The sequence below is a fragment of the Eucalyptus grandis genome, chromosome 7 (genome assembly GCF_016545825.1).
Source record: "Eucalyptus grandis isolate ANBG69807.140 chromosome 7, ASM1654582v1, whole genome shotgun sequence".
Classification (NCBI taxonomy): Eukaryota; Viridiplantae; Streptophyta; class Magnoliopsida; order Myrtales; family Myrtaceae; genus Eucalyptus; species Eucalyptus grandis.
The window spans coordinates 10617652-10633405 of NC_052618.1; the positions used below are offsets into that span (position 1 = coordinate 10617652).

Genomic DNA, 15754 nt, shown 5'->3' on the forward strand with positions numbered 1-15754 from the left:
TCTTAAAGGGTAAATGACACAACTGTCCCTCATTGAACTTTACATTTGTTCAATATGGCCCAAAATTTTAGCTTAAAGTACAATTTTTGGACTTTTAATTTATTTAATATGGCCTATGAAATTTTAATGTATGTTCAATTCAATTTAATCCTTAAATTGTATGAAAATGTTAATTCAATTTCAGAGACAATATTTATCATTTTCATATGGTTTATAGATTAAATTGAACATAGATTGAATAAATTTAAAATTTAGGGATTATATTGCATATTAGATGGAAGTTGAGGGTTATTTATGTCATTAAAAGAAATCTTAAAAGAGACAAATAGCTGAGGTCACGCCTCCTGTCATTCCTCGCCGCTTTCAAAATTTCCCGAACCCGACGCCTCCATCTTCTCCCCCTCTCTCTCTCTCCAAATTCCAGCGCGCCTCCCGAGCTCCGACGAAGGAAGGAGAGCTCCCCATCATCGGTCAGTGTTGTCGATTCCTCTGTTGTCTCTGGTCATGGTCGGTCTCCTGTTCGCATCGTTCTCTAGATTGATTTCTGGTCGTGGGTCGGTTTCTTGATTCCGGTTCGATTGGCTTGTGATTGAGTTTAGTGGGCTGCGGTTGATGAATTCTGGGTTTGGACTGGGGATGTCTTCTGGGTTGTCTCTCTTTTGATCGTGGACATCTGCCTGTTTGTCGTTTTGGCATCAGTTGTGGCGGCGGGTGGGTGGGTGGTAGGTGGGGGTGGTTGGTGTTCTGAGGTTGGTACAGTAGGGTGTATATATTATGTGATGCGGCGGACTGTGAGTAGGGCTGGTAATTTCTGATACGAATTAAGTGGTTTGTGAACGATTGAATGTAAACGTGACGCGGATTTGATCGACACAAGTGATGTAGCGTAGTTATAAAGAAATTTTGTGTTTATGGGGACAATGGCTCGACTGAATTTGAATGCCCGATTGTGACATGTGAACACAAATTGCTAGGCTAGCCCTATAGAACGATGGATTGAAGTGTGTCACGGCTTTTGCCCTTAGTATACTTGGCGTGTCTTGTGTTGGACTGATATAGGTGTTTAGATGATCGCCAGACTTCTTGATCCCAATGTGGCTGATGCTGTGGTTGTGTGACCTGCAAAAAATCACATTCTTGTGCCTTGCTGTCTTGCAGGTTGTGCATTTTATGTGCTTCGACTTGACCACAATGGTTGTTGTGAAAGATGCTGCAGTTACCCGACCTAAGAAAAGTCAGGTTCTTGCTCCACGCCTTAGGTGATTCTCGGTCCTGCTATATTTTTTTTTGTGGAACTCCGTCACTCCCATGAACAGATCATTAGTAAATTTTTCCTTCTGACCGAGTCAATGCCATCGCCTTTCCTTTTGAATTTTTCTCATAGGAACAATAAAAGGACGAGGGAGACGACCACAGAGGTTCCCAATAACACCACTGAAGAATTGGTATGCCCCCATTTGAACTGAAAATAATGATCCATCAATGTATGCAATAGGACAAAGGTGATAATGTTGCTCTTGTGTAGGATATTGATGAAAGATTGGACCGGCTGGAATCACGCGTCCTCAAGTTGCGCAGGGTCCTGTCAGAGATGTTAGAGGATGTAAGAAAGCTGAAAGCAGAGGTATCACGATTGAGAACTGGAAGGGGAGATGCCGTAGCACCAGAGCCTAGCCTAACTGACTCTGCATCATCTTGCATAACCGTAGATCATAGCCTCAGAAGCTGCGCAGATTCGAGAAGCCGCCTCCAGTGAACTGTGACAGGCTTCGCCGTGAATGTGAAGGGGAGTTCCTTGTGTTTCACTGTGGGCTCCTTTTCAGGTTACCGCATGCTTTCTGGTTTCTCATTAGCTGAATTGAACGCCGGGGAAATAACTTGTTGACCTTTTAGTCAACTAATGTACAGATGAAACTGAGTCTGTCTTTGGCACAATGGACGTGCGCCATTAAAAATTTGGCGGATTTAATTTCAGAATTGACTTTAGACAGAGAGGTGCACCTCAGGCATCACCCATTTTCTGTGCTTGTCAAGTATGCTTTTCCATGTCGAACCCGTGATTGAACCGTTCAAGCTCGTGATTCTATTGAGTAGTCAAATTCACATATGTCAACCGTTTTGCATGCATTTTGAGTTCAAGCTTCACTGGAGAAGATTGGAAGTTACTGTGTATTGAGTCGAGTCTAGTCAAGCTTGAGATCATTACTGCTTAGAGATTATTACAAAGAACATTATGAAGTTTGCACCCACGTCTCAAATATCTATCTCCATTTCAGATTCTGAGTTTTTCACTTTCATGTTAAATTCTATCCTCATAACTCCATGATTTTTTTGACAAAATTGCCATTTTCCTTGTCCAAAATCCTGCTGTCCCGGTTGTCACCAACCTTAGACTCAAGGCCGGTGACGGTTGCTGCTGCTTTAGATCTAGTCTGATCGATGCTGGCGACCTGATTCGGACCAGATTGGGGCCTGTTCTCCCATGGCCACTGCGAGCTCCACCATGGAGCTCGCCGATCTCATGGCTCGCTGGGCTCGCGACTCATGCCGGCACAAGATGTTTGAGCTCCACTTTCACTTGATGCTGCCTCCAGTGCCCTATTTGCAAATATCCGTAATCTTTTTAACTTAAGCTCGACCACAAAAATGTGTTTAACACATTCTCCTAAATTGCTTAGGAAAATTTTGAAAAAATTTGCGAAGTCTATGTGAGCGTTGACCTTGCCATGTAGGCTAACATCCACAATAGCGTTCCCGACAAAAAAATGATCAGAGGAACTACATTGGTTATCTATTAAAATGTTTATAATTAAATTGGCCAAAATTAAAAAGTTTATGACAGAATTGACATTCGTATAATATTTTTATGTCCTTTTTGTAATTATCTTATACAAAATAATGTGTTAAGAAAATGCTCACAATTTTCGTTCCTAACATCGATGGTGAGCCACTCCCCCCTCCTTTGGCACTAACCCTATAGCCGTGTCGCTTAAATGCGAGCCGTTAAAATGCCATTAGCTTCGTCTTGTCGCTTTTGAAGTTTGGCAGGCCAAAATTAGGGTTTCTCCATTTAGCAAAAGGGCGAGGCGCACCTCCATTTCCAACTTTCGTGACCGATCTCTCTCTATTCATACCTCTTGTATAATTAATCTGGCCGGTTTACTTTTAAAGTACTGTTCCTTGCCCTATATGGATTTTTCTTTACAACCAGCAAAAAAAATTATCACAGTTTCCATCTAAGTAATATTGACATCAACACGCGACACATGACACAATACAACATAACATACCGACATGCCATTTTTTAAAAAATAGAGAATTCCTACACGTTGGGATGTGTTGTATATTAAATGTATATTTTTATTTATACATGGAAAATTATTATTTTTATGATTATTTTAAATAAATTAATTTGATTCAAATTCATAAATAAATAATAATAATAAAAGAATCTAAAATAAATTTATCTTAAAAAAATAATCCACTATTTGGTAACATTATTTATTGTTTCGATTTGACAAATTCAATTCCATTCTAATAATCTATAAAATTTCGAAATAAAAAAAGCAAACACTTCATATTCTAAACTCGCGTGTCGAGCGTATTGGAAAAGAAGATAAAAAAACAAACTTTGGGGTGAATTATATATCACGGGAAGTGAGAGTCGGGAGAGAAGAGAAGACTAAGTTTTAATTTTTCCCTATTTATTATTTATTATATTTTTCATATTTACATTTTGACCCTCATTTATTAATAATTTTTAAAATTGACCTCGCGAGAGTGTCGGGAGAGTTGATCAGGTATCGCATTTTCCAACACATGTTAATCAAGTGTCGAAGAGTGTCGGAGAATGTTGAACATGTGTTGGAGTGTTCGACATGATATGAACTGTGAAGGCTTCAAGAGAGTATCGATACTTCATAGGTTTTTGTCACCACCATGGGCCTCAAGTATGCCTCTCTTTATTTCACTCTCTTGCATGATTAATCTGTTCGGTTTAATTTGTCTGTGATCTTTAAATCAATCTAATATGGGATCCATATAGTATTGAAGCATTCCTTAATGCCCCATATGAACTTGTTGGCCTCTGGCCTCCTTGGCGGTGTCCTTTCCTTCAGCTTCTGATGGACCGCCGCTTAGGCTCCAAATGACTCATTCACCCTTACCTGAGTCGCTTGACTAGAGAGAGAAACTCTAGGACAGACTAGTTTTTATTGCTCAATCGCTTGAAAAAATACAAATGATGGGAACCTATATATAGTTGAGCCCCTCTTGCTAAGACAACTAATCGCTCATTTGATCCAACAATGGAGATCCAATCTCCCAATCTACTAATTAACCCATTTGAATAAGAATTCTCAAGAACACACACACACATATATATATACATTTCCTTTTAACTCTGTAAGAGTACTCTGGAATTCTCATGAGAACCTTAGACCTCAAGAAGCTTTGAGGCATATCTCGATCATCTTGGCCATCTCCTTAGCCTGCAGAGCCTTGACAACCTTTGGTCCATAACACGAGATCAAAACAATGGCGACTCAAGCTTTGTAGCTTGACTATGATTGCTTGAGCTTCATAAAGCTTATGGAACGAAGGAGATTTGGAGCTTGCAGCCATGGTAGCTAGAGCTTCTTCGAGTTCGGGTCCATGCCCACTCGAATTTCTGATCTTGGGGCCATGGTTGCTTGAGCTTCCTAATGTGCCTTGGCTTTTTTAAAAAAAAAATTAGCTTTTCCCCCTTAATTCTAATCTTTTCTTTTTCTTTTATAGTCCTTTTATTGTAAAACCTTTCATTTTTTTTTTTTTGGAATTTTCAAGTTATTTTTTTAATATGACACTTGGTGGCGCTACATTAGCGGCATGTGTGCTAAATGAAGGAACAAAAAAGCCACATCAATATATTTCAATAACCAAATTAAACCAAGAATAACTTAAATTGCACCAATTGGATTGATATGTTTTAGAACTTTATTTCATTTTTATTTTTATTTTTTAAGAATCAATTATATTTTTGATTTTTTTTAAGAATCTGATTGAGGGGATTATCAATTTCCACTTTCCTCGATCCCTCAATCCCAATAAGAACGGCTCGCAATATTAATTCATCAGGCGATATCAAAAACTCTTAGGTTACGTTTGGTTATCCGAATTTCTAACTATGAGGCTGCATTTGGCAATTAGGATAAAATTTGAGATATGATATGATTTATCATATCCTACGTTTAGTGCTCGCTCAGGATAGAATAAAGTCAGATATAAGGGGATATAGGCAGGATAAAATTATCCCATGGGGGAGGTGGGATAAATGTGGATAAGATTTCTAATATCCATAATAGGAAAGTTATTTTTCTAGAATAACAAACTAATTAAATTAACAAAATTGAAATTATATTTCAATATAAATAATATTTGAATTCTAATTTAAGAAATTAAAAATTAAAAATAGAAATTTATTTTAAATTAATCTTATTTTAATTTATATATTCAACTTTAATTCTATCTTATAATATTCAATCTATAAATTAGATATTTATATTTATTATATATTTTTGTATTTTTGTATTTTAGGTATATTAGTACAGTTTACTATCTAATAAAATTTTATTAAAGAATGATGAAAGGGGAAAAAAGAAATAATAAAGAAAATAATATAAATAAGAGGAAAAAAAATCTTTAACAAAAAAAAAGAGGAAAAATAAAAATTAAGAAATAGTGTTACGAGAAATTTTCACCATATTTGTTTATGAACATTTAGGTTCATTATAACGACATGCCATTTGTATCAACAAAATATACATTATATGATGTGAATATATCCGACTTTAATATCGCGATTTACCAAACAATTGACAAGATATAAAAAAAAAATCAAAGGATTTCATATATTGTTCTATCAAATCCTTTCTCGATTAGAAATTTGGACGACAAGTTGTAGTGCTTCCAGCAGTTTCTATATAGCTCATCAAGACCATGCAGAAAAATTATTTCTGGTCAGCATGATAGAATGAAGTATGAGCATGACATTGCTCAATACCCCAAAGTATATCATACAGATGCATAATCATCAAAGCAATCTTCTACACCATCATACGTTCATAATTTCGATTTAAAAAAAAAAATTGTTGGGATAAGGGCGCGTTTGCTTGAGTGAAGAAGTTTACTGCAAATTACTTTTATGAATTTTCACGGTCTTGGTAATGATGGACTTGACGAGGCCTAGGTGGCCTCGCCTAATGAGCCACTTCGGCGATTCTGGCATGTGGAAAGCTATAAAGGCAACCACGAGTACAACCAAGGGTATTGCTCCAGCGAAAAGCATCACACGTCATGCATATTTTAGGAGGAGTCTGGAGAAGATATAATTTGATAGATTGCCAAAAAGAATGCCAACGCTAATACACACTTAAATGATGGACACAAAAAAATGAAAAAGATGCCACAAAATTAGAAAGGAAAAAAAGGAAATGAAAATAAATAAGTACCTCATGAAAGGAGATTAGGATGCCACGAGAGAAGGTAGGGGAGATCTCGATTGCGTAGATTGGGGCAATCGTCAAGGCGAAGCTTGCACCGAGACTGGCCAAGGAGCGGCCGACCAGCAACATGGCAAAATTTTGGGCCGAACTCATAATGACGGGCCCAACGAAATATATGGCCCCCACCATCACAATTGTCCAACGGCGACCAAACTTCTCAGAAATCACTGTCGTTGACACCACTCCAAGCAATGAGAACATAGCAAGGATGCTCGTCATGAGTTGAAGCTGCAAATCGCTTAGAGCCAGGTCCGTCTTGATATATGGCGCAAGCCCTGTCATCAGCAGTTGAACTGCCAAAAATTCAAAATAATAATGTACGTGCGATAAACGTGCAACATACGTGCGATATAATTCCTCGAAGAAAATGATGGGGTAGATGTGTTAGGAACCCACACATCTTCCCCATCGTCCTCTAGCTCTATCTCTATCTCGTGTGCTCCGAAAGCCTCCACATCCTCTTCTTGCTGGTGTCCCAACCCATCTCTCCCATTCTGGCATGTCGAAAGCTATGAAGGCAACCACGAGTACAACCGAGGAGATTGCTCCAGCGAAAAGTATCACACGCCATGCATATTTGAGGAGGAGTTTGGAGAAGATATATAATTTGATAGATTGTCAAAAAGAGTGCCAACGCTAATACACACCTAAATGATGGAAACAAAAAAAAAATGAAAAAGATGCCACAAAATTAGAAATGAAAAAAAGGAAATGAAAACAAATAAGTACCTCAGGAAAGGAGATTATGATGCCACGAGAGAAGGCAGGGGAGATCTCGATCGCGTAGACTGGGGCAATTGTCAAGGCGAAGCTTGCACCGAGGCTGGCGAAGGAGCGGCCGATCAGCAACTTGGCAAAATTTTGGGCCGAACCCATAATGACAGGCCCAACGAAATATATGGCCCCCGCCATCACAATTATCCAACGGCGACCAAACTTTTCAGAAATCACTGTCGCTGACCCCAAGCAATGAGAACATAGCAAGGATGCCCGTTATGAGTTGAAGCTGCAAATCGCTTGGAGTCAGGTTCGTCTTGATATATGGCGCAAGCTCAGTCATCAGCAATTGAACTGCCAAAAATTCAAAATAATAATGTACGTACGATATACGTGCGACATACGTGCGATGTACGTGCAACATACGTGCGATATAATTCCTCGAAGAAAATGATGGGGTAGATGTGTTAGGAGCCCACACATCTTCCCCATCGTCTTCTAGCTCTATCTCTATCCCGTGTGCTCCAAAAGCCTTCACATCCTCTTCTTGCTGGTGTCCTAACCCATTTCTCCCATTCTAGCATGTGGAAAGTTATGAAGGCAACCACGAGTACAATCGAGGGGATTGCTCCAGCAAAAAGCAACACATGCCATGCATATTTGAGGTGGAGTCTGGAGAAGATATAATTTGATAGATTGCCAAAAAAAGTGCCAACGCTAATACACACCTAAATGATGGAAACAAAAAAATGAAAAAGATGCCACAAAATTAGAAAGGAAAAAAAGAAAATGAAAATAAATAAGTACCTCAGGAACGGAGATTAGGATGCTACGAGAGAAGGCAGGGGAGATCTCGGTCGCATAGACTGGGGCAATCGGCAAGGCAAAGCTTGCGTCGAGGCTGGCGAAGGAGTAGCCGACCAGTAACATGGCAAATTTTTTGGCCGAACCCATAATGACGGGCCAAACAAAATATATGTCGCCCGCCATCACAATTGTCCAACGGCGACCAAACTTTTTAGAAATCACTGTCGCTAACACCACCCCAAGCAATGAGAACATATCAAAGATGCCCGTCATGAGCTGAAGCTGCAAATTGCTTAGAGCCAAGGCTGTCTTAATATATGGCGCAAGCCCGGTCATCAGCAGTTGAACTGCCAAAAATTCAAAATAATAATGTACATGCGATATACATGCAACATATGTGCGATATACGTACAACATACGTGCGATATAATTCCTCGAAGAAAATGATGGGGTAGATGTGTTAGGAGCCCACGCATCTTCCCCATAGTCTTTTAGCTCTATCTCTATCCCGTGTGCTCCGAAAGCCTCCACATCCTCTTCTTGCTGGTGTCCCATCCCATCTCTCCCATTCTAGCATGTAGAAAGCTATGAAGGCAACCACGAGTACAACTGAGGAGATTGCTCCAGCGAAAAGCATCACACGCCATGCATATTTGAGGTAGAGTCTGGAGAAGACATAATTTGATAGATTGCTGAAAAGAGTGCCAACACTAATACACACCTAAATGATGGAAACAAAAAAATGAAAAAGATGCCACAAAATTAGAAAGGAAAAAAAGGAAATGAAAATAAATAAATACCTCAAGAAAGGAGAATAGGATGCCCCAAGAGAAGGCAAGGGAGATCTCGGTCGCGTAGACTAGGGCAATCGTCAAGGCGAAGCTTGCGCCGAGGCTGGTGAAACTTGCGCCGACTAGCAACATGGCAAAATTTTGGGCCGAACCCATAATGACGAGCCCAACGAAATATATGGCCCCCGCTATCACAATTGTCCAACGACGACCAAACTTCTCAGAAATCACTGTCGCTGACACCACCCCCAAGCAATGAAAACATAGCAAGGATGCCTGTCATGAGTTGAAGCTGCAAATCGCTTAGAGCCAAGTCCGTCTTGATATATGGTGTAAGCCCGGTCATCAGCAGTTGAACTGCCAAAAATTCAAAATAATAATGTACGTGCGATAAATGTGCAACATACGTGCGATATAATTTCTCGAAGAAAATGATGGGGTAGATGTGTTAGGAGCCCACGCATCTTTCACATCGTCTTCTAGCTCTATCTCTATCCCGTGTGCTTCGAAAGTCTCCACATCCTCTTCTTATTGGTGTCCCAACCCATTTCTCCCATTCTGGCATGTGGAAAGCTATAAAGGCAACCACGAGTATAACTGAGGAGATTGCTCCAGCGAAAGCATCACACGCCATGCATATTTGAGGAGGAGTCTGAAGAAGATATAATTTGATAGATTGACAAAAAGAATACCAACGCTAATACACACCTAAATAATGGAAATAAAAAAATGAAAAATATGCCACAAAATTAGAAAGGAAAAAAAGGAAATGAAAATAAATAAGTACCTCAGGAAAGGAGATTAGGATGCCACGAGAGAAGGCAGGGGAGATCTCGGTCGCGTAGACTGGGGCAATTGTCAAGGCGAAGCTTGCGCCGAGGCTGGCGAAGCTTGCGCCGACTAGTAACATGGCAAAATTTTGTGCCGAACCCATAATGATGAGCCCAATGAAATATATGGCCCCCGCCATCACAATTGTCCAATGGCGACCAAACTTCTCAGAAATCACTGTCGCTGATACCACCCCAAGCAATGAGAACATAGCAAGGATGCCCGTCATGAGCTGAAGCTGCAAATCGCTTAGAGCTAGGTCCATCTTGATATATGGCGCAAGCCCGGTCATTAGCAGTTGAACTTCCAAAAATTCAAAATAATAATGTACGTGCGATAAACGTGGAACATACGTGTGATAAACGTGCAATATACGTGTGATATACGTGCAACATACATGTGATATAATTGCTCGAAGAAAATGATGGGGTAGATGTGTTAGGAACCCACCCATCTTCCCCATCGTCTTTTAGCTCTATCTCTATCCCGTGTGCTCCGAAAGCCTCCACATCCTCTTCTTGCTGGTGTCCCAACCCATCTCTCCCGTTCTAGCATGTGGAAAGCTATGAAGCAACCACGAGTACAACCGAGGGGATTGCTTCAACGAAAAGCATCACACGCCATGCATATTTGAGGAGGAGTCTGAAGAAGATATAATTTGATACATTGTCAAAAAGAGTGCCAACACTAATACACACCTAAATGATGGAAACAAAAAAAAATGAAAAAGATGCCACAAAATTAGAAAGGAAAAAAATGAAATGAAAATAAATAAGTACCTCAGGAAAGAAGATTAGGATGCCACGAGAGAAGGCAGGGGAGATTTCGGTCGCGTAGACTGGGGCAATCGTCAAGGCGAAGCTTACGTCGAGGCTGGCGAAGGAGCAGCCGACCAGCATCATGGTTAAATTTTGGGCCGAACCCATAAAGATGGGCCCAACGAAATATATGGCTTCTGCCATCACAATTGTCCAACGACGACCAAACTTCTCAGAAATCACTGTCGCTGACCCCACCCCAAGCAATGAGAACATAGCAAGGATGCCTGTCATGAGTTGAAGCTGTAAATCACTTAGAGCCAGGTCCGTCTTGATATATGGTGCAAGCCGGTCATCAACAGTTGAACTGCCAAAAATTCAAAATAATAATGTACATGTGATAAACGTGCAATATACGTGCAACATACGTGCAACATACGTGCGATATAATTCCTCAAAGAAAATGATGGGGTAGATGTGTTAAGAGCCCATGCATCTTCCCCATCGTCTTCTAGCTCTATCTCTATCCCGTGTGCTCCGAAAGCCTCCACATCCTTTTCTTGTTGGTGTCTCAATCCATCTCTCCCATTCTCTCATTCTTCTCCTTCATGGAACATCTGCAACAAAAATGTTCGGTAGCTATCGTCCAGCTCTTCATCTCCTTCGTTGAACATTCGCAACAGAAATTCCCGATAGCTATCATCCATCCAAAATGGCTGACAATCCATTCACTCAAGTGTAGAAATGTGTTTGGTAACGCAACAATTTTTTTTTTTGCATTTATTCATTTTTTATTCTTGCTCACGGATCGTCGACCGCCGCCGTCCGCGGCCACCGTTGCGCGATTGCTCGCAGCCGACTGTCACTGGTGATTGCTATCGCAGAGCCCATCGGTCGCTGCCTTTTGCAACCGGTCGCTAGCGGTCGGCGGCGGTGACGGCCGATGGGCTCTATGGCGACGGTCGCCGGTGACGGTAAGCCGTAGGCGGTCATGCAATGGCGGCGGCGGCGGCGATTGGCAGTGGCTCCAAGCGATTGGAGGTAGCCGTGGCAAGAGAGAGAAACAAAAGAAAAAAAAAAAGAAAATTGACTTATTTCTAGAAATTATTCCTAGGAACAAGAAGCTACTTTTTTTTGTTTCTCAAAACTATTCCCAGGAAACAAAAATTATAGATATTGTTTCCAGGAACAAATGTTTTACCAAATAGGTTTCTCTTCTTTTTTTGTTCCGGGGAACAAAAGAATAGAAATTGGGAGAAACAGAAATGTTACCATGCACTGCTTAGACGTAGCCTAATATGATTAGATAGGATATGATATGAAATCTATGGTGTTTGCTATATCTTATTTATTGGATGGTGATTACAGTAATAGAGTTGGATATATTCACATTATATTAATATAAATTAATCAAAAATTTTATAAATGAAAATGGTAAAAATCTCTTGCGACACTCTTATATGCTTTATTTTTAATTTATTTTCCTATGTTTTTAAATTATTTATTTATTTATTTATTTCTTCCCCTTCCCTTATTCTCTAGTAAAATTTTATTAAATAGTAAATTGTACTAATATACCTAAAATACCTAAAAATGTAATAATATAAAAATATATTTAAGCTTATATATTGAATTTATATATAAAATAGAATTAAATTCACTGTATAAATAAAAATAATATTAAATTAAAATAACTAAATTGTCCTTTTTTATTTTGAATCTCATATTAGAATTCAGATATTATTTATATTGAAATATAATTCTAATTCTGTTAATTTAAGAAGTCTCGTTATTTGAGAAAAATAACTTTTCTATTATGATTATTAGAAATCATATTCATACTTATCACAATTCTTCTATGGATTAATTTTATCTATTTTATATTCCTCTCGTATCCAACTTTATCTTATCTAGAATAGACATCGAATGTAGAATATTTGGAATTTTATCTTATTTGGAATTTTATCCTGGCTGCCGACCACAGCCTCCGTGAGCATTTCATATGATCTTGTCACCTCATTTTCTAACCTCTTCAAGGGATGGTGAGCAAAATGGGCTTTTTTTCTGGCCCATCTATTTGGTATGTAACTTACAGGCCCAATAATTGCATCCATCAAGCGCCATTAAAGCCCATTTAGCTTCTTTTTCTCCGCTATTAAGGCTTGGCGATTAGGGTTTCCTCTCTACCCTGCAGAAGCGGCGAGGCAGAAGCTCCATCTCCACCATCTCCTGTCGCCGGCGCCATGGTCCTCAAGTAGGTTCCTTTCTCTCCCTGCAATTTCTTTCTGGTCGGTCCGCTTTTTCTGCCGTCGTTGAATCGGTCTGCATGCTGTCATTTCGGTGGTTTATTGTTTAGATGTGATTTGACGGGAATCAGGGGATTCTTCCTGTGTTTTCTTTGGGTTCTGCTGATGCCTGGCGATGGAGCTTTTGTTTGATCGATTGATTGAATGCCGACTGTTCGGGATTTGGGGTCGTGCGTGTGTGCATGTTGCGAGAGATTCTGCTTGCGTTTCTGGAACTGCCGAACACGCAGACTGAATCTTCAGGGCTCGACTCGGCTCTGCTGTTGACGTGAATTTGAGGGGAAAGAAGGAAACTTTTGTGGGTTTTTTTTGGGAATTAGGAAGAGAGTAGATATGGGTTTGGAACCCTTTGAGCCGTAGATGGCGTGGGAAATTGGGGGTCGCGGCGAATGTTCGTGTGCAGCTCAAGCTCTGATGAGATGAAAGATGTCTTTCTGTCTGCTACTGTGCAATTTGTCTTCCTGGGCGGTTCTCGCATGTTTCCTTTGTAGTTTGCTGGTGCTAATGTAGCTTATTCGGAATAATCGATTGGTTTTCTAATGACTTTTTCTTTTGGAATAATAGGACTGAGCTTTGCCGCTTCAGCGGTGCCAAGATTTACCCTGGCAGGGGAATCAGATTTATCCGCTCGGATTCCCAGGTGAGGCTTGTTGCGTGGTTTCTTTGTGGTGGATGGCCTTCTCGGTCGTACCTTTCGTGAATAATGCTCCTTGGCTTTGCATTGGTAGGTTTTCCTCTTCGTCAACTCGAAATGCAAGAGGTACTTCCACAACCGCTTGAAGCCGTCAAAGCTCACGTGGACTGCCATGTACCGGAAGCAGCACAAGAAGGTGAAGAAAGCATCAGCCAGACGGGTTATGGGGTTATGAGGAAACGGCAGAATGTTGATATCCTTTTCTCCTTCATTGATATTGTAGGATATTGCTGCTGAGGCTGTGAAGAAGAAGCGCCGTGCCACCAAGAAGCCGTATTCCAGGTCCATAGTCGGTGCCACCTTGGAAGTCATTCAGAAGAAGAGAGCTGAGAAGCCAGAAGTTCGAGATGCTGCACGTGAGGCTGCTCTGAGGTATATAACTTACAAGCTCTTCTCTTGTCACCATGGAGTGTGTTTGCACTCCCTACTCACCAGTTTTTCATATTGGTTTCTCACTGCAGGGAAATTAAGGAAAGGATCAAGAAGACGAAGGATGAGAAGAAGGCGAAGAAGGCTGAAACGATGGCCAAGTCCTCGAAGTCACAATCCAAGGGAGCCATGCCCAAGGGTGCTGGACCTTCTAAGGGCCCTAAGCTTGGAGGTGGCGGCGGAAAACGTTGAATTCCCGTTTAAACTTCTAGATTACCTACTGTTTGTTTTGATTTCTGTCTCAATTGAGCAGTATATTTTGTCAAATCTTTGCGGTATCTTCTGTCGGAACCGCTTAGTTTTTGTTTAGTGCAAGTTTTGACAGTGCTGTAAACTGAATTATCAGTTGAAAGTTTGGGCTTCTGATTTTGCTTATGCTGGTCCACTAAATAATTAGTGTTAGGCTCTTCAGTATGAATTACTTGCTAGTTTCTGAAATGAGGTTTCTGCCTTCGGACGTACGTGTAGGAGCTCGACTCTAACGGAGAATTTGGATTTTCGAGCTAGAATCAATTTATGAATAAACTCAAGATAGAGCTAAATAAGTTGGAATATGTTCCCTTTTTATATGAAATTTTAAGTATTTTCTTGTCTATTTTATAGGACTATTAACAAATTAGAATAAAACAGTTATGCTCGATACCGCTCGATTAGACTCTGAAGTTTGTCTAGCCGATTTAGATCTTCGATTGGCACTTGCTTAGGCTGTCAAGTTTGTCAAGCCGATTTAGATCTTCAATTGGCACTAGCTTAATTTAAATTATGCAAGTCTTTCTTGAATAACAATCGTGTATTTTATTTGAGATTTTTTTATTATTATATATCTAAGTATGGTGTTTCGTAGAATAAATTTGGATCGAGTTGTGAGAAAGAGTGGCATTGATCTTACCATAATAATGTTGTCACAAACGGAGGCTCTTTTGTATTGTCATTTATATTGTGCTAACATTATTTAAAGTTTGGAGTATCTACAAACTTATGTACTCTAGAAAATAGAATTGCTAAGTTCAAAAGCACTTCAAATAAAAAGGAAAAGGAAATTCAACAAATTTCAAACTTTTGCCTTTAATTGAAATTCTCAATCTCAATCCACATTTTAGGTATATGGCCAATTAGAGCAATTATTGATTTTTATGGAAAGAGCGTGTATAGTATACACCTTCAAGTCTAGTAAATTTTTGGGATTATCTAAGAAGGAGATTGACAAAAAAGGGAAGATCCCATTTTGATGACTTGGAAATCTTATCATTCCAAATTGAGCACTTTACCCTAATAAAACCTCTAATCTCATCCAAACCCTTGCATCCAAATGAATCACAAGTCTCTTACCGTAATGAATCGATTTAGCTCAACAAGCTTGATTTAAAAAATAGCGCAAGGGCGATCTACTATTAAATCACACTTTATATATCTGTAAAAAAAATATTTAACGAAACAATTTAGGAAAATTAATCAAATTGACCAATAGGCGGCCAAAGATCCCGACAAGATTATGGATGATCAAAGTAAATGTTGGGAAAACCGTTATCGGTTACAAGACGTCAAAGACCAATTTATGAAAAGCCGGGAAGTTAGGAGTAACCCACGACATGCATCGAAACCCAAGTAGAATGTATTTCGCCATGAAAGCGAGTAATTTCTAATTCTTGTCTGATTTAAACAAATCAATTTTCCCATAAAGAAATTAGGGAGGACAGGGACATAACAAGAAAAATCTGATGAAGGCTCCCCAACAAGACACATTCAGCCACTAATCTCTCAGGAAGACCTGCCGGTAGAGGGTTAGCTAACCTCGTCACCAAGCGCCGACTCGTTGACCCCCCAACTCAGCGTGTCGACTCACCGAGTCCATTTTCTCTCTCTATCGCCCTCTCCCTTG

General features: G+C 39.9%; 2 protein-coding genes across 2 annotated transcripts; both read left to right on the forward strand.

The window, feature by feature from the left end:
* Window positions 1-315: 315 nt before the first annotated feature.
* On the forward strand, window positions 316-1992 carry LOC104452725. The gene is made up of 4 exons (XM_010067192.3): window positions 316-470; window positions 1159-1259; window positions 1385-1445; window positions 1526-1992. The coding sequence occupies exons 2-4, from the start codon at window positions 1171-1173 to the stop codon at window positions 1754-1756; spliced, it is 381 nt and encodes a 126-aa protein (XP_010065494.2). The 5' UTR covers window positions 316-470; window positions 1159-1170; the 3' UTR covers window positions 1757-1992.
* Window positions 1993-12567: 10575 nt separating this feature from the next.
* On the forward strand, window positions 12568-14250 carry LOC104452726 (60S ribosomal protein L24-like). The gene is made up of 5 exons (XM_010067194.3): window positions 12568-12700; window positions 13317-13392; window positions 13481-13582; window positions 13670-13818; window positions 13908-14250. The coding sequence occupies exons 1-5, from the start codon at window positions 12690-12692 to the stop codon at window positions 14065-14067; spliced, it is 498 nt and encodes a 165-aa protein (XP_010065496.1). The 5' UTR covers window positions 12568-12689; the 3' UTR covers window positions 14068-14250.
* The last annotated feature ends 1504 nt before the right edge of the window (window positions 14251-15754 follow it).

Coding starts and splice junctions, on each gene's coding strand:
- LOC104452725 (XM_010067192.3), top strand. CDS start 1,171: ATGTGCTTCGACTTGACCACAATGGTTGTTGTGAAAGATGCTGCAGTT. Junction 1,260..1,384: donor GTTCTTGCTCCACGCCTTAG/GTGATTCTCGGT, acceptor TTTTTCTCATAG/GAACAATAAAAGGACGAGGG. Junction 1,446..1,525: donor ATAACACCACTGAAGAATTG/GTATGCCCCCAT, acceptor GCTCTTGTGTAG/GATATTGATGAAAGATTGGA.
- LOC104452726 (XM_010067194.3), top strand. Junction 13,583..13,669: donor ACCGGAAGCAGCACAAGAAG/GTGAAGAAAGCA, acceptor TTGATATTGTAG/GATATTGCTGCTGAGGCTGT. Junction 13,819..13,907: donor GCACGTGAGGCTGCTCTGAG/GTATATAACTTA, acceptor TTCTCACTGCAG/GGAAATTAAGGAAAGGATCA.